General features: G+C 41.0%; 1 protein-coding gene across 1 annotated transcript; it reads right to left on the reverse strand.

The window, feature by feature from the left end:
* Positions 1-3,352, reverse strand: LOC127047535 (zinc finger and SCAN domain-containing protein 29-like). The gene is made up of 2 exons (XM_050945933.1): positions 2,642-3,352; positions 1-635 (listed from the first exon to the last, which is right to left on the reverse strand). The coding sequence occupies exons 1-2, from the start codon at positions 3,162-3,164 to the stop codon at positions 130-132; spliced, it is 1,029 nt and encodes a 342-aa protein (XP_050801890.1). The 5' UTR covers positions 3,165-3,352; the 3' UTR covers positions 1-129.
* Between the last annotated feature and the right edge of the window lie 19,427 nt (positions 3,353-22,779).

Consider the following 22,779-nt stretch of genomic DNA (forward strand, 5'->3'; position numbering starts at 1 on the left):
CATTTCTAGCACCAATTAAACGTATTGAAAGAAATACAAACCAAAAACTTTTATTTGTCATACAGTAAAAAACATGCAAGGGGGTATGGGTGGTTCACAGTACATTAAGAGGTTTTACTATGTGCTATTTTACTCAATTGTCACTGTCTGATGCAAGTCACCATTACTTTGCTGCAGAATGATGGGGGTGGAGTGCACTGGGTAAGAATTATAGATATCTTGGTTAGTAGGTGATCTTATAGGTGTTGGGGGCAGCTGGTGATAATAAGGAACTGGCTGCTGCAGAAAGCTGTTTTGAGGATATACAGGGGGACAAGGAAGAGTGCTTTGGGAAGGCTGTGGGTTATCATGGTATATATTTGTCTGCATGGCTACAAGAGACTCAAAAGACTTGGTTTGGCGAGACAGGAGGCTCATCATCTGCCTGGCTATTTTTTTGGCAGACAATTCCTTTCTCCTGCTTTCTCTCTGCCTCCATTCATGTACAGTATTTCTCCATTCCTCAGTCTTCCTACTTTCCCTGTTGTAGTGGTTCAGAACGGTCTTGATCAATTCCTCTTTTGATTTCCTAGGATTACGCCTCAAGTTCTGTAATCTACGTGAGGCTGGTGATACAGCTGCATTATTCGAGTTCCCTAGAAAAAATAGAGATAGAAACATGTAATACACAGGGGCATCATTGTTTATTATCAAATTTTGAAGGACATTTGAAACTTTAGGTAGCATCCCTCTCACATACCTCACATAACACTGTAGAGGTCAAGAAAGCTAAGTCATGTCGAGCAATGGGGTGAGTACTTTTGCTAAAATTTCTCCCATGTTAGTGGGATGCCTTGGTTCCTGCTTGGACTGGTGGCTGGGGGAACAGCAGATCACACCGCGGGGCTGAGTGCCTGCTTGGACTGCTGGCTGCGGAAACAACAGAGCACACCGCGGGGCAGGGTGCCTGCTTGGAAGGGGGGCTGGGGAAACAGCAGATCACATTGCGGGGCAGGGTGCCTGCTTGGACTGCTGGCTGGGGAAACAACAGAGCACACCGCGGGGCAGGGTGCCTGCTTGGAAGGGGGGCTGGGGGAACAACAGAGCACACCGCGGGGCAGGGTGCCTGCTTGGACTGCTGGCTGGGGGAACAACAGCTAACACCACGGGGCTGAGTGCCTGCTTGGACTGCTGGCTGGGGGAACAACAGCTAACACCGCGGGGCTGAGTGCCTGCTTGGACTGCTGGCTGGGGAAACAACAGAGCACACCGCGGGGCAGGGTGCCTGCTTGAAAGGGGGGCTGGGGGAACAACAGAGCACACCGTGGGGCAGGGTGCCTGCTTGGACTGCTGGCCGGGGGAACAACAGCTAACACCGCGGGGCTGAGTGCCTGCTTGGACTGCTGGCTGGGGAAACAACAGAGCACACCGTGGGGCAGGGTGCCTGCTTGGAAGGGGGGCTGGGGAAACAACAGAGCACACCGCGGGGCAGGGTGCCTGCTTGGAAGGGGGGCTGGGGAAACAGCAGATCACACCGCGGGGCAGGGTGCCTGCTTGGACTGCTGGCTGGGGAAACAACGGAGCACACCGCGGGGCAGGGTGCCTGCTTGGAAGGGGGGCTGGGGGAACAACAGAGCACACCGCGGGGCAGGGTGCCTGCTTGGACTGCTGGCTGGGGGAACAACAGCTAACACCGCGGGGCTGAGTGCCTGCTTGGACTGCTGGCTGGGGGAACAACAGCTAACACCGCGGGGCTGAGTGCCTGCTTGGACTGCTGGCTGGGGGAACAACAGCTAACACCGCGGGGCTGAGTGCCTGCTTGGACTGCTGGCTGGGGAAACAACAGAGCACACCGTGGGGCAGGGTGCCTGCTTGGAAGGGGGGCTGGGGGAACAACAGAGCACACCGCGGGGCAGGGTGCCTGCTTGGACTGCTGGCCGGGGGAACAACAGCTAACACCGCGGGGCTGGGTGCCTGCTTGGACTGCTGGCTGGGGAAACAACAGAGCACACCGCGGGGCAGGGTGCCTGCTTGGAAGGGGGGCTGTGGGAACAACAGAGCACACCGCGGGGCAGGGTGCCTGCTTGGACTGCTGGCTGGGGAAACAACAGAGCACACCGCGGGGCTGAGTGCCTGCTTGGACTGGTGGCTGGGGGAACAGCAGATCACACCGCGTGGATGCCTACGTGCTGGGAAGGGCGGGGGGCGGGGGGTTTGGGGGAGGGGAAACAGAGCGCCTTGGGCTGGGGAGCCGTGAATCTAGCTCTCTGCCCTCAATTATCCCTAAACTATCAACAGGCTTTCGTACTGCCAGACATATCACTGCTGCGTGTTACCTGGGAAGAGAGGGAGGGTCTTCTACAGGAATGTGGATACCGCCCTGGCCCCTATGCAGCTTGCCTGTGTGCAGCCATGGTCCCCCCACCCCTCGCTGCACAGTGGATTGGATGAGTTAGCCTGACCGGGACAGGGACCACAGTGGCTCTCCCTATAAACTTGAGAAAGCACATTGCCCAAGCTCTAGCTGCAACTTTTCAAGAGATTACTGAGGCAGATTACACAGATGTCATAGATCACATCAATGGGCTATTCCACGTTTAGGCATGCATGCAGGCAGCCATAACGAAAATCCTCCTCTCCCAAAACATTGCAATCTACTTACCACGAGCACGATCCTCAGCTTCCTCATCAACGTCCGCTTCCAGCTGCTGCGACTGGCTAGTCTCCTCAGGGCTGGAGAAGAGCTCCTGGCTGCCTGTGTCCTGAGACTCCGGGGTGTCTCCCTCCACGCCAGTAGCATCACTGTATTCATCCTCTACACCATCCCCCACTTCTCCCTGCTCTGAACTCTCCATTGTGCTCCTAGGATTCACGGTGGGGTCACACCCAAGTATGGCATCCAGCTCCTTGTAAAACCTGCAGGTTGTGGGGGCAGCTCCTGAGCGTCGGTTTCCCTCACGGGCTTTGCAGTATGCACTCCTCAGCTCCTTAATTTTGACTCTGCATTGCAAGGCGTCCCGTTCGTGGCCCCTTCTCATCATGGACTGCGATATCTGACCATAGGTATCATAGTTTCTCCTTCTGGAGCGCAGCTGTGTTTGAACAGCCTCATCTCCCCACACACTAATTAGATCCTGCAGCTCTGCATTGGTCCATGCTGGGGCTCGTTTGGTGCGTGGAGGCATGGTCGCTGAATGATTGATTGATTAATTGCACTCCACGCCTGGCTGAGCAAACAGGAAGGTGATTTTTGAAATTTCCCGGCGCATTTAAAGGAGGGGTCAGGTGAGCACAGGGCAGAGGAGTTTTCTTGATTACCAGAGAGGTATCCTCAGGTATGCTGGGATACCTGCTTATTCCACGGAGGTCAAGAAAAGCGCTTGTAAGTGTCTACACTTGATTACCAGCGCTGGATCACCAGCGCTGGATCCTCTACACCTGAGACAAAACGGGAGTACGGCCAGCTCTGCAAACAGGGAGTTGCAGCGCTGGTGATGCCCTGCAGATGTGTACACCTCCTAAGTTGCAGCGCTGTAACTCCCTCACCAGCGCTGCAACTTTGTGATGTAGACAAGCCCTGAGACAGAACTGCATATTCCTCTTGCTGTTGCTTATACATACAATGTGCAGATACTATCTCCCGGAAGAGGGAATTTAAACATGAAATATGCATGCATTATATTTTGTAGACAACATTTAAATAGTCATTGCAACATCACAGGAAACTGCAAGAATATGAATGCTTGCACACCCAAAACATTGAATTTAATGCTGAATGCAATCATTAGGAGCAGGAGTATAGTTGTCTCAATCTGTCATACAGGCAAGCAGAGAAACACTTTAACATGTTATGTAAATCTCCTCTTAAAGCCCCTGCACATAGCCCAGGCAGCAAATAAAACTAGAGCATTATCTGTGTAGCCAAAGTTATAATGAAAGACAGAGGGCAAAAAAAGAAATGTAGAGGAAAGATCAAAATACTCAGGGCATGATACACATTTACACTAAACCTCTTTACACTGCGCTGGCAATAAAAGGTGAGTGTAAATGCTCTGAGTTGGTGTAAAATGTAATTCAGACCCACTTTAATGACACATTACACTGCCATAGTGGTATGAAGGAGCCTTCGTGTAAATGAAAACCAGGCCCTCAAAATGGTTTCTATCCTCAGTTACCAACCCAACTGATGAACATTAATGTTTGTTTTGGCCAACTGTAGGAATAGACCCTAAATTAGAGTTAGCAGCAATTGGCCTCTTGGGGTGAATGCTGTAAAATGGGTGCCATTGATTTCATGGATACATAATATTTCTCTTTGAGGTGAAACAAAAAATAAATAAATCTAACATTTTATCTTAGGATTTGCATATCATGTGAGAGTCTAGACATATTCTACCATGGTTATCATTACAAAGTCAGCATATGTCAAAGACACAACAAATTGCTACCATGGTCACTCTTACAAATTTTCCAGTTTTGCTTTAGAACCATAAAGTAAACTCAATATCTACTTCCATATATTTTCTACAGGGAATACCTGGAATACTACAAATATTGGGATAATATTATTTGTGAATGTGTCCCTATGCCTGCAAATGAACCTATGCAAATAAATCATTATGCCTATGCAGAATTCCATTTGTATTCTGTGTACTGTATATGAGAAGTGTAATATCTCAGATTCAGTTGTCCTTAAACATCAATCCTTCAAATGTTAAGGCATTATATAAGACAAGTGGGAATAGTGGTCCTTGTATCTAAGATACGACATTATACATTATTTATCAAGGAAAATAACTGTGATAAGTCTCGGCGAATGTTGACTTTTTAATTGTGACCACTGTATGATGATCCCTTGAAAAAAGGATTTGATATCTCACTGACAGATCCACAAAGTGACCCAGAAAGTATGGGCAACAGCTCATGGTGTTGCTATAAGAAATAGTGAAAAAGGTAACTTTTATAAAATGCTCCTATTAGACTCAAATTGGACATAGAGAAACAATGTGGGTGGGTGAATTGGACCAACTTCTGTTGGTGAGAGAGACAAGTTTTTGAGCCTTCTGAAAAAGAAGAAAAAGAACCATCAACAAGTCCTGCTGTTCCATATATACGTATGGGAAGCTCAGATTTTCTTGTCCTGATAGACACAATCAGGACTACAATCTGGATACACTCTGTCCAATTGTATCAGATTCAAAATTTAAAATAGCATACATTTTAAAATATTATTAGTTAAATATTAATATTAGTTAAATTAATTGTGTTTTACCATGAGAGTAAATTAATAGAAGCTAGTTTTTTCCATTGCAGTATTCCTTTAACTCTGGTACGCAGATCATTTGGAACAGGTGATGTGAGTGTTCATCTTTATACAACTGAATCTCGTGCCTGCTTTTGATCAATAATTACAAGATCCTAATTGCCCTACCTTCTTCTCCTTAGTTTTCTTGTTAAAAACAATTTTAAAAAGCATAATTTTAGAATTATCTTTAACTCTGCCCTCCTCCGCAATTAGAGCATGCTCCTATGGTAGTGCTGAACACACTCCAAGTCCTTTGAAATCAATGGGAGTCGAAGCAGCTCTGCCCTTACAGGCTCAGACCAAAGATTTACCTCTCAGATTTCCCAAAGCCTTGTTTATTCCCCCTAACTCCAGTCATTAACTCTTGGCTACACTGGCACTTTACAGCGCTGCAACTTTTGCGCTCAAGGGTGTGAAAAAACACCCCCCTGAGCGCTGCAAGATACAGCGCTGTAAAGCCTCAGTGTAATCAGTGCCGCAGTGCTGGGAGTACGGCTCCCACCGCTGCAAGCTACACCCGTAGAGGATGTGGTTTACATGCAGCGCCGGGAGAGCTCTCTCCCAGCGCTGGCGCTCCGACTACACTCACACTTCAAAGCGCTGCCGCTGCAGCACTTTGAAATTTCAAGTGTAGCCATACCCAACTGTCTGTTTTACTGCACTAATCTTTCCCCTGTAAGCTTTAACTGATTCTTTTGTTTTTGACACTCATTTGGCCTTTCTCCAAACCCAAGACTTCTTTTTTTACTCTCAAAACTTTGAGCATTCTCTAGTGTAAATATATTGACCATTCCTTGCTCCGCAGAGTTTCCTTTTAAAGAGGATTATAGTTTATTTACTTTGCTGTAAAGCACTCTTAATGCCTCCTCTAACATATTAAAACTTTGCCTCCAGCTTATATACAATATCAACAGATTTATTCATTGACCTCTATTCTCCTACCAATTCTCTGTTTCCCATCTCGTGTTATATTAATTTTAATCTGTTATATATTATTTTAACAAATTCCACATTATTCTCTCTTTATCCTTTTATGTGCCAAGAGCTATGACTACTTTGTTATAAAAGAATGGAAGTTCTTATTGTAATAAGTAGATTTTCATTGTCTATTTCTGGAACGTACTCAGCAAAAAGCAGGAAGCACTCAACACCCTGCTAGACTCAGCCCTACATTTCTGTTTTATGAAATTGCAATTCCAAAGACTTAAAAATAACTAATGGATCAAATTATAATTATTAAATTATAATTGTCTGTAGAAGCTGCACATAGTATAAAGCCATTCAATTTCTGTTCTCAAAAGGAGACTACATCTTTGTGTTGAAAATTCCTGGGTTAAAAACAATATATATTTGCAGTGTTTGAAAGCTGTCTACAATTGCAGGAGTTTAATATATAGATTCGCACTGTTTTCAGACATTGTGGCTTACAAGTTTTTATTTTCTTGGTTTGCGCACACAGATTGTCACACCCTCATTGTCTGACTATCATGGATGACACGTTTTGGCTAATATCTTACTTGAAAATAGAATGACAAAAAGTACTGTAACAGGGTTATCCATGACAAATACCTTAATAAGAAAAGTACTCTATGCACCAGAAATGGATTAATAATGTTTTGTCTATTCTGAAAAAAATGTGATTATGTTTTTCATCTAGATCAAGTGGAGAATTATACATTACTTTTTGCTAATATGACTGAAGAAATCAATTAAGATTCATAGGAATTCTAGATTTTATTACACAATAGCAACTAAATACTTCATATAAGTGATGTTAGAGGACTTCATTAGCAACAGGAAGACTACTATACTTTATTACAGAAATAATTAGTTCTCAGAGAACGCTTGTATATTAATTGTGAAAACAGATAATAAAGACAGAATATGCCCATGCTAAGTTTAGCAAAATTGCTCATTATTTTCAGCCAACATGTTAAATCCTAGTACATTCACTTCTTTGACTCCACAGTACACAATTCTCTGCTAATGACAGTTTCTTAGGGAGACTGGTTACTGAGCTAATGGAATATGCTCACAGAGGAGTTTCTTAAAAGGTGTTTTTGTAAATCTCATAACCCAAGAATGTGATAAATATCAAATCGTTTTCTGAACATTGGGAGAAAAATTCACCACCAGTGTAAATGGCACAATGCCAGTATCATGAAATTATTTTAACAGTCTTTGCAAGTACAAAACTAATATCTTATTTGTCTGAGTGCCCAAACCAATTTCTCTCTTGATGGACATTCCATAGCTGGGAAACCTGTAGCATTTTATGACAATTTATAGACTACTTACCAGGATTGGAGTCCCATTGTACTGGATGCTGTACAATCCCATAGGAAGACATAAGTCCCTACTTTGAAGTGCTACTAACATACTTTACAATAGTTTAAGACAATACAGAATAAATGAATATTACAAACAGTAGGGAGCAAGTGGGGGAAGGGAGGAGAATGGGAGTAACAATAATAAGATCACAGAGTTACAGAGGCTATCTACCAGCATAATTTGATGGTTCTAAACCATTTTAGCAATTAAAAATACGTAAATCATAGAATCCTATAAATGTAGGCCTGAAAGGGACTTCAAATGGAAACCATGTCCAACCACCCCATTAATCCCCTTGGTCCTCTACCTGGCCCTTAATAATGTGCAGTTTCCTGTAGGCTTTGTGAGAACTAATGGCAATTACATTGCACAATGGACCAGGTGAAAATATGTTCTTTGGCATTTCAGTGATGTTCAGTATAATGAACTGTCAGAGGCAGGAAAGCAGGATGAATGGATCATTGATTAGTTCTGCCACAAATTGGTTAGCTCTATGTCTGTGGGCAATGAAATAATCGGCCCAACCACGCCCACAATTTAAATGGGGTTTTTCTGGGGTCTTTCAACCTTCAGACCACAATACACAGCATTCATATATATAAAACTCAAACATTTATGCTACTCAGTTGTTGGCCGGTAACAGGTGTCTGGACTCTCTGTCAGGGGACCAAGCCAGGGCAGGTTATGGCTGGAACTGGTTGAACCAGTTGCCTTTTTTTGAAAATACTTGGAACTGGAAGGATGCATTCATGAGAAGACGTTACTTAGGATGCTGTAGTAACCAGTTAGAGGCATGAGTTCATGGTTCAGTATGTGTCCACAGAACAGTCACCTTGCCATCACAATCATGTTTGCACATCCACACCCATGCTGCTGCTTTTTTGTATCATATGTTCTGAGCAAATCTGGGCAGCTACCCTATAGCATTGCATCAGGAAAGAGAGAGAGATTTCATGGAGAACATGCACTTACAGTGGTACCTGTATCATGAGAGACAATGAACTCCACAATGGTCTTCTGCACAGATAACTGCATGGAGGTAGAACCAGCCAAGCCAGTTGCACTGGACACACATCAGATGCCTTGTGATTACTTAGCATAGAAACCTTTCTTTTTTGAGGGTTCATCCTGTGCCCCATTTTGATTAAATATCTAGGAAATGGTGTTGGATCCTGGGGACTTCTGGAACTTTTCCTTCTTTCCAAACATTCCTCTGAGCTTTCTGAAGGCTCACAGAAGACCTATAGATATCACTTAGAAGCCAGTGCTTCCGGGAGCTGTGGCTGGAACTATGGGGTATGTATCAGAGCACAACTGAAATGGTGAAGCAGGGCACAAGTGTGAAAATGTAGAAAAATTGCACCTAAAACAGCATGACTAACAAGGATATGCTACACTATCACTAGGATTTCTTTTATTCCTGCTGTATTTAGAGAATTCTGTCTTGTTTTCCATAACCTTACTGACAATAGATTTTTTTCATTTATACTTTCAGCTGCCCTTTTCAATTGCTTGTATTTCATAATTGCTAATTCACATTTCTTTTTGTTTCAATTTCTCTGATGAAGACAGGAAAAATGTATGGATGCTCTGAAAAACACTAAGATAAACTTCAAACTGGAACCAATGAATGTGGAGATTTTTATACTATTTCTATTGTATGGACTATATTCAAATGTGGTGTTTGTATAGTGACAGCTTAAAGGTTTAAAATAAAATAAATAAACTATTGTGATGGAAAGGTTATAATTTTATTGGGCTAATTTCTTACAGGCAGCTATTATATCATATTTGGCCCATTGTATATTCTCCTAATACTTCTCTAGCCTCCTACGTCCACAACTAGGGAGTGTGGAGGAAATCTATGCCTCCTCTCAGTGTAGTTCCTATATATAAAAAGGAATTCAGTGCACACAAAATCTCACCAAAAGTTTCTTCAGTACTCACACTCCACTTTGCTCTGAAGCTGTGGAATTTACCAGCAATGAGCACAGTAACCATCCCATTATATCCAGTGTGTCTTTTAATAGTCACAAAGCTCCATCTGATCACAAATTATTTAGCAGCGCCCTAATTACTATTGATTTGAAATGCTATTGGAAATGACATATTTGCTAATTAGGATTTCCAGTGGGATATAGAAAGAAGCCTCTTTAGATCTGACTGAGGACCAATATATTTATAACTGATGAACTGAAAGATTTAAAACTAACTGGTCTGGTTTGATTTGAAGGTGTTAGTGATAAAAATGTAAGACTTAAATTTGAACTTGGAGGGAGCCTCTTGTGTATAAGTGTTCAATTGAATAAACTGGTTTGGTACCGTATTATTCAAGGGCTTTCTGAGCACCTAGGAATATGCATACTTAGAAAAGTGTTTTGCCAGAAATATTACTTTATCTTTGAAACCAAATATAATAAAAGCTCTCCTGCAGATCTGATTCCCTCATGTGTAGTATATATTGACAACAAGTACCAATAGAGTGAATTTACGTGTTATATTCAGGTCTGTGTATTCGGATAATAATACTGATAAATCTCATGTTATTCTAACTAAATTTGAACTTGGCATTGATTGATGTACTGGAAACAACACTTCTGATATTTCATACAAACATGTTTAGGTGCCTAAAGAAGGGTCCGTAGAATTAGGTCAACTGCACTTATTCCTGAAAGGTATTTCTGAATGGAAAGTAAAAATAAAACCATGTTTTATAATCCACTCAAATTGGGTTGATTAAAATAGGATTAGACATAAAACTTCATGCATGCATGCGCACACGCACATACACAGAGTTTTACTTAGGATGAAATTAATGTCAATGAAATCTTTCTGATCTTGTTGAAGAGTTTTGTATTTATTTTGACAAGCAATGTCCTTTTAGGTGCCAATTCAGAAAGATACTTGATCATGTTCTTAACTCATAAGATGTATGTAGCCTCATTGATGTCACAGGGACTAGTCATAGCTTAAAATTCAACATGTGCTTAACTACCATACTGAATCAGGTCTTACTTAGGAAATTAGAAAGAGCATGAAGGAAGAAATCTGGCCTGGAGTCTTGTAAGTGGACCATTGCTTTAAGAGTAGCACAGTGATATCTATAGCTAAGGTTGCCAGCATGTTTCCCTTCTAAAGCGTCTTTTTCAAGTTCATATAATTTTACCAAACGTCTACCTTGTGTGTGGAACTTTTCCAGTCCTGTTCTCTCAGTGTTAATCTTTGTTAGGAAAGTTTAATCAAAAATGTTTGTCATTTTGGAATAAAAAGGGAGTGGAAAATAAGTCTTTAATAATTAGAACATTTGTTTGCACCATTCATCTCTTTTAAACACCTCTAGAATCTTATTGCTGTAGGGTTAGGGTTACCAGATAGCAACTGTGAAAAAATGGGACAGGGTATGGGAGGTAATAGGCACCTATACAAGAAAAAGTCCCAAAAAACGGGACTGTCCCTATAAAAATGGGATATCTTGTCATCCTACTGTCTAAGTTTATGAAGTATTATCATTACTATTGTTACAGTCTATGTTCAATATCATATAGACCATACAAATCAGTAATGACCTGTGTTTATTGTGGGATTGTGGTGGGAAATAGATCTGCTTCTTTGCTCTCGTATAACATTTTTGGTTCGGGGTAGGGGGGCGTTCAAAGAACATGAACCAATAACCATTAAAGCCTGAGCTTCCCTGATTCCATTTTCCCAATCTAAAATGAATCTCTCAGAACCGTAAAAGTTCCATAGCAATACAAACACTTGGTATTAAATTAATGTTTTAAATAGATGTTTTCTTTCTTAATTTAAATATAAGTATCTTAAGTATATTTAAAATACATCTACTTTTATACCATATACATTTTACAGGAACTAACTAAACACATACAAGTCATCTGCATTTCATATATATGTTGTAGGTACAACATTTGTTTAAATTAATTTTTTTCACAAGGCAAATTTACACTACTTGTCTGGGAAATTGTCAGCATTTAAAACAGCATCTTCCTGTTTTCCACCTACCATACAGAAAGGACTTGGTTGAAAATTTTGTTACTCTGGTGATGAGTCAAATTATTTATTTATTTACAGTACTAAAGCTATAGTTTTGTCTTCCAAAGTGGGAGAGAGGGGCATTCAAGGAGTAAGACTCATTGTCAAGGAATGCAGACTCGGTGCTCCTGCATTCTTTATGGATAAAAGCCACTATACTGAAAACGTCTGTGAGAGGCAATGGGAATATTGGATATGCAGGGAATACAGACTCTGGGTGTATGGTCAGGATAACAACATAAAGTATTCTTTGAAACTGCTGGTAGAAGCAAGTGGGATAGAAGGGAGAATCACCACATAGAAATTCTTTCACTTGCTTTAACTTCATTGTATTTTTATCATCATATTTTTCTTTTCTTCTTGATTCTTAGAAAAGAGTTAACAATATTTGATCACAGCTGTGAAAAATAATTTGATTTCAGCTGTTTAAATGCAAAAGAAAAGCCCTCCAGCCATATAGCCTGGCTATGCAACATTCCACTTTGTAGCAATGTATCATCCTTTAGAAGTCCTAGTTGTTGATTTTAAAGGTAACAATTCAAATTTGACAGATCCTGAACTCTGACTTGTTGAACTTTGGTCCTTTCATGAACAAAAAATTAAATACCTGAACAATCTTGACATCCCAGAGCCCCACTCAGGGCCACTCCAGGGTTTTTGCTGCCCCAAGCAGCAAAAAAAAAAAAATGTCGCGATCAGCTCTACTGCCGCCACTTCAGTCTTTGGCAGCAATTAGGGAGCTGGTCCTTCGCTCCGAGAGGGAGTGAGGGACCCACTGCCAAAGAGTCAGATGTGCCACCCCTCACTGTTGGCCCCCCAAAGCAGCTGCTTGCTGGGCTGGTGCCTGGTGCCAGCCCTGGCCCAACTATGAAAATAATTGTGCAATATGTCAATCTGCTTGTAAAGTAATTTTATGCAGAGTGTGTTGTGTCTGGAGAGGATTCCAAAAATTAAGAGGACTCTGTGAAATGTACAGATTTATTATTATTAATTATTTTGAGATTCTCTTCACTGTAGGAGTTGGGTACTGTGGCAAGGCAATAACTCATTGGTGCGGAGCATCCTGCTGGTCATCCAGGGAATTAGCTTTTCCAGCCTTGGAGCGCCCTTTGCTGGCCTGTATCAGGTGTGCCTCAGGCCCCCATGTCCCTCTCAGACCCCGGTGCCCCTTTATCTTGGGTGTTGCCCCCTTGCAGTACCCCCACTCTCTGGGTCTCCTCTCTCAGGGGAACCCCCAACCCTCTATCCCCATTTTGCCTTAGTGGCTACTGCTAGTCATCATCTATCCCCGTTTCACTGGAGCAGACTGCAATCTGTAAACCACTCATCATCAGCAAGGGGATTAGGACCTGCTGCCTTTGCCTACCCTGGGATGCACCTCTGCAACCTCAGTACCCTTCCTGGCTTTCAGCAAGGCCTGCATCCTGGGGGTTTTCCAGGCTGGAGCTCCTCTGGCCTTCCCCTAGGCCTTCTCCATTCCAGGTACCCTCCTCAGCTCCCAGGCAGTGCAGTCCTTCTCTCTCCAGCAAGAGACTGACTATGCCTGTGCACCTGGCTAGCCGCCCTTTTATAGGGCTTGGTGTGGCCTGACTGGGGAATGGCCCCAGCTGTGGCTGCCTTCTCCATCAGCCTTTTCTTCTCAGCTTTCAGCCCCAGCCCTCTCCAAGGGCTGGCTTTTAACCCTTTCAGAGGAGCGGGGCTACTGCCCTGCTACAGTACTTTTTCCATAGTTATGAAGCACGTGAATTACTCATCAAGAGGTTATGACTCTCCTTCTTCCTTCTTTTCTCATTCAAAATGATGTTTCTAAAAGGGTGAGGGCAGACCAGTTCCACACCACCAGTCAGAAGAAAAAAAAACTGTATCAAGAGATGCCTTAAAAGTGACAGCACTTGAGCTCAGCCTGCTACCTGAATTCCACTAGAGTTAGGATGTTCCACTGCAAACACCTGTCCCCAAATCTCAGAAAAGACAGCCTGGGATACAAGAGCCAAAATATGCATACTAATGGGAGTCACCAAATTGAATTAGTGTGAAAGGTGGCCTCATTCCATTTAGGATTTTGCCAATAAGAACCAGGATGCAGAATCGTACCTGGAACATAAGTGCTACTGTGATGAACTCTTGTTAAAAGGTGAGTTACTGTCTACTGAACCACCTTCGGACTCTGGATGGCCTTGAGAGTCATCCTCAGATAAAATGCATTTCAAAAGTCTGTGCTGGCAATAATCCTCATGGAAACCCTGGGCTAAGTCTCTTGACTAGCCAAAGATGGGATTGGGCATTTCCACTACTATTCAGGAGGCCAAAAAGCAGGGATGAATCCAGCAGCATCCCAAGGCGGTGCCACATTTTGGTAACCAGAGAACAAATGCCCTCAATTAAGGACAAAGCCCTCATTAATTCCTTCAAGTGCTTCCCTCTGCCAATTAACAACTTCACCATCACATCTGAATAAATCTTAGTTCAGTGCTTCTCATCTAGATTCCTATTTTATCCAGACAATGGGACTGCAGTGAGACTCCAGACAGGAGATATAGCGCTGGATGTCATATTGATTGCACTGCACCCCAAAGCATCTCCCATGTATATAGAACAAAAGGTGTGGCAAGATTACTTAAGAGATGAGTTTACACTAGACCCTTGTGATCCACAGACAACTCTCCACCAGGAGAGCCTCCTGCTTGCCAAGGAGCCACGCAAATCCTGTCTGGCTGGAAATGCATCCATAAGACTGTTTAAAGATTTTAAAGAGAGATGTTTTTCATCAGCCTAACAGTGTCATTACTACTACATTAACTTGAGACATCATGAGCATTTTGTTTAAAAATATATATTTCATGTGTAAACCCCATTAAGTTATGCTTATGTAAACGGTTGTGCTGTAATAACAATAATAATGGCTGCTCTCCCTTTGGCTTTGAGCCCTTAACTTTTCTAGCTGCTTCTTAGTAGGCCTGTAAAATCACATCCCCCCATGGAGCAAGAGTGAAAGCCTAGTGCATTACCAGCTTTGTGGTAATTGTACAAGAGTCATAATAAAGGCCGTCACCTCAGTTGGCAGCCAGGTAAAATAGACCTCATTACCAACCTAACAAGAAGAGAAACAGAAACAGTTTTCTAGCTGCTGTATGATAGAAGAAAAGAAAACCTTATATGCTGTTTATTTTTAAGAGACATCACCTCAAATTGGTAGTACAGGAAACATTTGCTGGTAATCTGTAGTGAGCTGTCTGGTCACAGGATGCTGGCTGTCTTCCTCTTTTCCAGTTGTTGAATTGTATTAAAAGATAGTTTAACAGTCATTACATTATTTTACTTTTCCATGTAAGTAATTGCTTAATTGACACAAAGCTGTTATACGATTGCAAATGGGAGAGGAAGTGGCCGCAAACAATCTCTATATTATTATTCTTTTGGAAATCAGCTAGTGAAAGAATCCTCCATTATTATGTATGCTTTGAACAGACAAAAAATAGCCTTTGTTTGTAAGATGCAGCACAGTCAGTTTGTTATACTCAGGGTATGGCTACACTTGAAATTTCAAAGCTCTGCCGCGACAGCGCTTTGAAGTATGAGTGTGGTCGGAGCGCCAGCGCTGGAAGAGAGCTCTCCCAGAGCTGCACGTAAACCACATCCTCTACGGGTGTAGCTAGCAGCACTGGGAGCCACGCTCCCAGAGCTGCAGCACTGATTACACTGAGGCTTTACAGCGCTGTATCTTGCAGCGCTCAGGGGGGTGTTTTTTCACATCCCTGAGCGCAAAAGTTGCAGCGCTGTAAAGTGCCAGTGTAGCCAAGGCTTTAGTTACACTGGATAAACCTACACCTAATGAATGTGTATTATGAATCCCTTTTAAATGATGAGAGAGAGAAAGAAATGTACTGATCATTGCTGCTACATATATCCACAGTACAACATAGGAATACACCTCAGCTGCTAATCCAGGTAACAGATATGTCAACACTGAACTTCCTTATTCCAATGGAAGGAAAATGCTTTAAAAAATGCTACTCTGTTCCACAACAGTGCAGAAGATTCTGCAGAGGCCAGTGGTGAAGTGTTTAAAGAAATAAACAACTGCTTTGGTGATGTAATAATTATCAGACTTGTTTAAAGAATTAAGCTACTACATTCTTAATCTGTGCTCTAATTCTGTCAGTCACAGGAATGTGGTCTAGAATGGCCCTCAAAGGTTATCAATTCTGCAGGTGTCAAAGCACAGGTTGTCCCATCTACAGTGGCAGCTAATGTTCTAAGCATGGGGTTGGGAGCAAGAAACTCCTAAGCTCTAATCTCAGCTCTGACATGGATGAGCTGTCAGCATTCTGACATGTTGGCTTTTATGCCAAAAAATGAAAGTTGCTGTTTAGCTGAAAAGATGTAATGAGACTCTATGGCTTTTCAGTTTTTTTTTGTCCATAGACCATTGGTTATAATGTACTGCCAGGGGGCAGCACCCCAGATAATGGGGCACTGGAGTCCAGGGAGGGACACGGGGGGAGAGGGGGATGAAGCGGCGGTGGGACACCGGCCTGCAGAGGGTGCTCCGGAGGCTGGAAATGCTAATTCCCGAAGATGACCAGCAGGAGGCACCGCAGAGGTGAGTCCTGCATCGCCACATCATCTCATTTGAGTAGAGTGACCTGAGGACTTGATATGAATCCAGATCCAGTAATTAGTTTGAATTTTTCTGTGGTGTATGTTTAGATTTGTGTTGATACCCTTGGACAGAAAAAAGGAACATTTCAGATTCTGAGCAATATTAGAATAATTTTTAAAGAAAATATTTGTATCAGAAATATCTGGATGTTTTTAATAGAAAATAGTTATCTACATTTCCTGGAGTGTTTTGAAAATTGTAATAATGAATTCTTGCAGTCTGCTTCAAAATTGCTCCATCTTCCTAATACTTTTGACTTTGGTAAAAGTCAATTTTTTGGTCAATGTTGGAAATTTGGGCTTCAATTCTGCAACTGCATGTGATTCCACTGGGGTTTAGCCTAGTAGCAGGGGTCTGGCTAATTGCAGAAACAGGTTTTAAGAAAAGAGACAAGCCAAGGGGTGAAAGAAGATCAGAAAAAAATTTACCATCTGTGTACATTTTCAAAAATGACATTTCTGAAGTGGAAGTATTTTTTTCTAACTGGTTTGCCTTTTAATGATAAAGTACTTAAAGACCTATAATGATGCTATATGCTTTGCAATGTGAGAAACTATAAAGAGTATTTGTCTTATTTCCATTAAAAACAAACAAACTATATCTGATTTTTAATTCCTCTCTAACACTCAACACCATCTTCATCACACCATTCTGGTACATAATGATTAGCGGGAGTGAACTGAGAGCAATGCCACAGGCAGCCTCTTGCTTGTATTACAGACCAAGCATCTTACCTATGAGGTCTCCACTGAAATGACAGTATTGAGTTTGTTCCATGGGTGGGTGCAGAGGGAGAGAAGTTGTGTTGCTGACCAAGACTTAAGGCCATGTTGAATCATATAGGCTGGACATGTGACCTTGGGATCAAGAACTCTTATTTTCATGTGTTTTAGCAATCCAAACAGCAGAGACTTAAGTTCAGGTTCTTTTAATTTAATCCAAGCAAGTTTTACTGCTTAAAAAAAAAAATGTGTAGCAGCCAGCCACAACAGCTTATGAAAAATCCTAACCATCTGTTAAGTTTCTAACTAAAACACCCTTAGATTAAAAAACTACAACCAATGTAGAAAAATAGCTTTTAACTTATGTGGTTTGCTAATCTGTGTGTATGTTTGAATAACCATAGCTCTTATTTTTCCTTGAGAACCTGAAATAACAGACATCACAAAAAGAAACAAAAAAACCTTCCTCTTCTGTTTAAAGATAACCTGTCTTGAATTAGTTTTCATGTAAGGATGTGTTATCATTGAACTTCATGCCATTTTAAAAAAGTGTACAGTACGAGATCTCCCAGTTTGCTGGAGTCGCAACTTAATTCTATCCAGATGGTATCTGGTGATAAACTGGCAGCATTCCAGTTGTATGTTATTAATATTAATACAAAATCAATCTTCCCAGTACTTTTTTAATACCAGTAAATATGCCCTAATCTCTTTTTATTTTTTCAAATCACAGAGGCTGGTGCTTGAGCACTGTGTGTATATGTTCACTTTTTTAATTTTTCAAACATATATATCCTGAAGCACAGGATATGGACATGTATGTATGTGGGTTTTTTTTCTTACTACTTTTTGTCCATTAAGCAAATAAATAAAACAATTACCAAAATCTCCTCACCAGGGTTTAAAGTGTGATTCTGTTTAGAAAAAATGACTAAAAAATAGCATCATGTTGTTCTATATTTACTGTGTCTCAGGGTCCTTATCAGATGTGCTTGGATTACATGTAATATCCAGTCCTGAAAGCTCAGTCTAGATTTTGAGAGTCAAACAGTGGGTTTTTTCCGGTTTGTGCGTCACTCACCACGAAAAATTAGTAGTCCAAATTCTGCCCTTTGTTAAAAATTGTGCATTCCTATTCTTTGGTGCTTGCCATTATTTTCACTTTTTTGCTCCCTTTAGATTATCACTGCTGTGCATCAAGTCACCTGCCAACTGTGTTCTATAGCGACTTATGCTTGAGCCAATTTGCTGCCAAAACTGAGTTTAATCGAAAACCTTTGATCAATACTTCGTATATTTCAGTGGCCCATATGAAAATTGTGCAGCATGAAATGAAAGTGCCAGAAGGAAGATGAATATTGTAAAGTGTCACTTAGAGCAATACCATATGAGCACACAGCAATAACGTACTGTTTAACAGTATTAAAGACAGTCTGAAATAGTTCAAAAGTGCTAGCAAGCTTCAGCACAAAGTGACTGCCTGCTTTGAGATAGGTTTGGTACTTTTCTGCTGTAGCTGGCATCAGCTAGTCTGGCAATTGGTCTAAAATGCTCAGTGCAACTAAGAGGCTTTTTTTAAAGGCAGTCCTTGCCTTGGACTCCTACACATTCTATCGTGTGGCATCTTTGGTGAATTTTCTGACACTACGAACAGCTGTATCAGTTTATCTCTGTGGGAGAGGCAATCATGCCCATAGACTCATCCACAGTTTCTTAAAAGATGAGGGCGTGATTCTGCCCTTTTTTAAATATTGGTTTAAATCTGGATTAGTTCTATAGCAGTCAATGGAATCATAATACCCATAAGTGTGGAGTCTAGTGAATTTTTTAGGTTAAAAAACCAAGAAAACAAAATTCTGAAAAACATCAATTTCATTTTGACAATTTACAAATAGTTTCAACTTTTTTATTCAAAATGGCTTTTTGTTTTGAAATTTTTAATTTTATTGTAAACTTTTTACAAAGAAAAAATTGAAATACAAATGTAAAATTTTGTTTCAGGTTGGCTGAATATTTTGTTTGACTCTAAACTCTTTTTTACCACCAGTGAACTGAAAAAATAATTGTGTACAGCTCTAATTGATGCCTTCTATTAAATAATATTACTTTTAAAAATCTAACATAAAGCTGCATTGGACCAAAGTTAGAATGATTTGTGTTTTCTGTTGTTCTTGCTTCCATGTTCCAGCTAGTCAAATTGACTGACTACCTTGGAAATAGATATCATTTAAATACAACAAACTTCATTGACAGACAACAAATTAACTATGCTTAATATTAAGAAAAATACATATTAGGGATAGATGATTCACATTGATAAAATAAGCATTAATTCAAACCTTTTCCTAAAATGTAAACCAAATGTAATATGAAAAATGTGTGGTTAAATTTCCCCCGTTTTATTTTTAAGCATCTCTCTGTGGCCTCAGTGTGTCTGGGACCACACATGAGAAACCAGAAATCTCAAGAAACAGTCTGTTCTTGTGAATTTTCCAAACTGATTTCTAGACTAAGTTTATATATTTGAACTGTTGATTACTTATTTGAGAAGGTTCAGTTTTTATTCTTTTCAGGTTTGCTCATCATGATGGGTGAGTGCCAAAATGTTTGCAGTTTCAGATAAGCCCTGGAAACACTTGGCCAAAACTATCTGATCTTTCTCAAAGTTCTCTTTTGCTTTATGGCTATCTTTCAGGGTAAGTACAATTCCAAAGCGATTCCCCCTCTATGATCCACCAAGGGTATCCACTCTAGGCTCCTGTCTCTTAGCTGTCACCTCTCTTGGGCAAAGGCTCGTGTCTCACTCCCTCCTGACTGGGGTTTTAAGCCTGCACAGCTTCTTGGATTACACTGTGACATCTCCAGCAAGCCAGACTGTCTAACCAGGCCACTGTCTACACTTTACTTATTCTCCCAAGGCTATGACCAGTGTATTGGTTGCAGATGTAAGTTACCACATAGTTCCTTCCAAGCTTTATTCCTAAAGTAAAAGCATTTAAGAGAATACATATTAAAAAGAGCCTACATGCATACAAATACCTTACTAGTAGTCACCCACGAGTCTTATGGGGCCCGAGTAGGTCAAGATGTCCAAACCTTCCCTAAGGATGGGGGACCTCCCTTGGACAGCGGGTCCTGTCCATGTGCTGAATAAGAAAGAAGGCCTTGAGTCAATTTAAACTTAGGCTATTTATCCAAAATTCCTCTCTTTCTCTGTTGGTCTTTGGAGAATCTAGTTTGAACTAGTATATGTGAGCATCTCCAGGAAGTGGACCCTCTCTGGGCAGGGTTGCAACTTGGCTGATTTTTCTGAATCACCACCCACTGTTTTTAGTTCTTGGAGGAGCTGTGGTAGCACCCACTTCTTCCCATACAGTAAAACACAATCATACAGAAAACATTCATTTAAAACAATGAATCCCAAAAATACTGCATGGGGTTACAATATATGCACATCTGTCTCTCAGACAGGTTACATACAATCCTGGACCACAATAATTTATAAACTTAATGAAGGATATTGCAAAAAATTGTCATATCTGTCACAATGAAATTGTTTGGTTACCATCATTGGCTCTCGTACTTACTGGTCAGAATTGTCCAAGAATGCACTGCCTATGTTAGTGTTAAGGAAACTCTGGAGTTCATAAGGTTTGATGGTAGCAGAGGCCCCTTCACATGCCCCTCCACCTGCTGACAGCCAAGATACATGTTGATTTGAAATGTGACATGGTTCATAAAATTATCGAAACCAGTTCCCTCATCTCTTAAGTAAGTACTGCGTGAGTGTGTATAGATCTGATTTAGACTTACATAGGTTTAAATATTAACTGCTCTGTATTTTACATTCTGTCAAACTGTCAATAAATCCTTATAACAGCCTAGTTAAACTGAAAACGCTAAATGTTTAAAAACATTTAAAAAATGTATATTCAAAAGGCCACAGATTTTTATTACCAAAGAGAAAAATTGTAGAAGATAAAGTCCAGTAGTCTTTTTATTCAACAAAATATAAAAATTTATGTGCAAATCCTGCCCCCTCTGGAGCTGGGATGGTACAAATGTGGCAGAATCACTTGGGTTGTCCTGTGTGCATGGAGAGGAATTTGGGGAGATAAGGCCTGATCCTACACCTAATCAATTCAATGGGAGCAGGATCAAGCCCCTACTACTAGGGACCACCCTCTATGGAAGTTGCAGAGATCTGAATTTCCCATGTAATAAGGTTTGTGGGGGCAGTACTGTGTAATGTTTTTGACCCTGTGTAATATTTTGATTGTGTGGGTATTTAGGCAGAAGCTTTGCTATGAAGAAATTATTCAGTTAAAGAAACTCTCAAAGGGAGATATACTTATCTCCTAGAACTGGAAGGGACCTTGAAAGGTCATCAAATCTAGCCCCCTGCCTTTGCTAACAGGACCAAGTACTGATTTTTGTCCCAGATCCCTAAGTGGCCCCCTGAAGGATCGAACTCACAACCCTGGGTTTTAGCAGGCCAATGCTCAAGCCACTGAGCTATCCCTCCCCCCTATATTTATAATATTTATATAGTTTACATCAAAAAACGTTACTTGTTAATGCCACAAAAGCTAAATCACTGTATCAAATCTAACAACTAGTATTTCTCCAAGATCTAACTGCCTATGCACTTATTTAAACAGAACTTACAATGTCTGCTGTAGTGTTTGGTTACTCCCATTAGTTTCATAGACTGGTCAATCCACTACTTCATATTTCCTAGCCCTTGGAGTAGGGGCATAGCTACTCAGACACCACAGTGCCTATAAACCAGGGGTGCTTGAAATACCATGATGATGGACCTAAGATAAAACCTACAGGGATAGACAGAGCTTTAGGGACTGCCAGGGGGATCACAACAGAGAGGAAGATACACTTACTTGCTAGCCGTTTGGAATTTACCTTACTCAGCTACTCAGATTCAGCATGGGGAAATTTGTTTAGAAAACAAATATATTTATATATTTTACATCAAAAAATTCAGCCTTGAAAAAAGTCTTTTTTAAAAGACTGGTAATTTTTCTTTTTACAGTCTGGAATAAGTAAAGGAATAATATATTCAGTCATGAGAGGAATATGTTGTATGAATTTTTTTATTCATTTCTTTTGACTGCACAAAATGTTTGTGTTAATTCCTCATGACATGCACAATGGCCAGATAAAATCATGGATAAGGATAGACTGAAACTGGAATGTATAATACCACAGGGATCTGTGTTAGATCCAGTCTTATTTAACATGTTCATTAATTCTCTTCAGGAGGGAGTAAATAGCATTTCTAATGAAATCTGTAGATGATTGGGAATTGAGAGGACTTGTGTGAACTCCAGTAGAGACAGAGAAATAACATAAAGGGACCCAGAGAAATTAGAAATATGGGCAGCATGTAACAAAATAAGATTCAACTTAGGATAAATGCGTCATGGAAATATTATCAAATTTTATAGTCAATGGGACAGCCCAGAAAGGGGTAGATGACAGTAAATTAGACGTGAGTTTACAGTAAGATATGACAGCAAAGAAGTGAAGCTCTGGTCTGTGTGCACAAGGTTATTATGTCATGCAGTCCCTCTCCATATAAATACTGCAGAGATTCCTGTGGCACCTTATAGACTAACAGACGTATTGGAGCATGAGCTTTCGTGGGTGAATACCCACTTCGTCGGATGCATCCGAGGAAGTATTCACCCACGAAAGCTCATGCCCCAATA

The sequence above is a fragment of the Gopherus flavomarginatus genome, chromosome 3, assembly GCF_025201925.1.
Source record: "Gopherus flavomarginatus isolate rGopFla2 chromosome 3, rGopFla2.mat.asm, whole genome shotgun sequence".
NCBI classification, from domain to species: domain Eukaryota; kingdom Metazoa; phylum Chordata; order Testudines; family Testudinidae; genus Gopherus; species Gopherus flavomarginatus.

Bases quoted from the DNA above. Each gene is read 5' to 3' on its own strand.
- LOC127047535 (XM_050945933.1), bottom strand. From the start codon at position 3,164: ATGCCTCCACGCACCAAACGAGCCCCAGCATGGACCAATGCAGAGCTG. The intron at 636-2,641 runs GTAAGTAGATTG...TATTTTTTCTAG, and splicing joins AGCTGAGGATCGTGCTCGTG to GGAACTCGAATAATGCAGCT.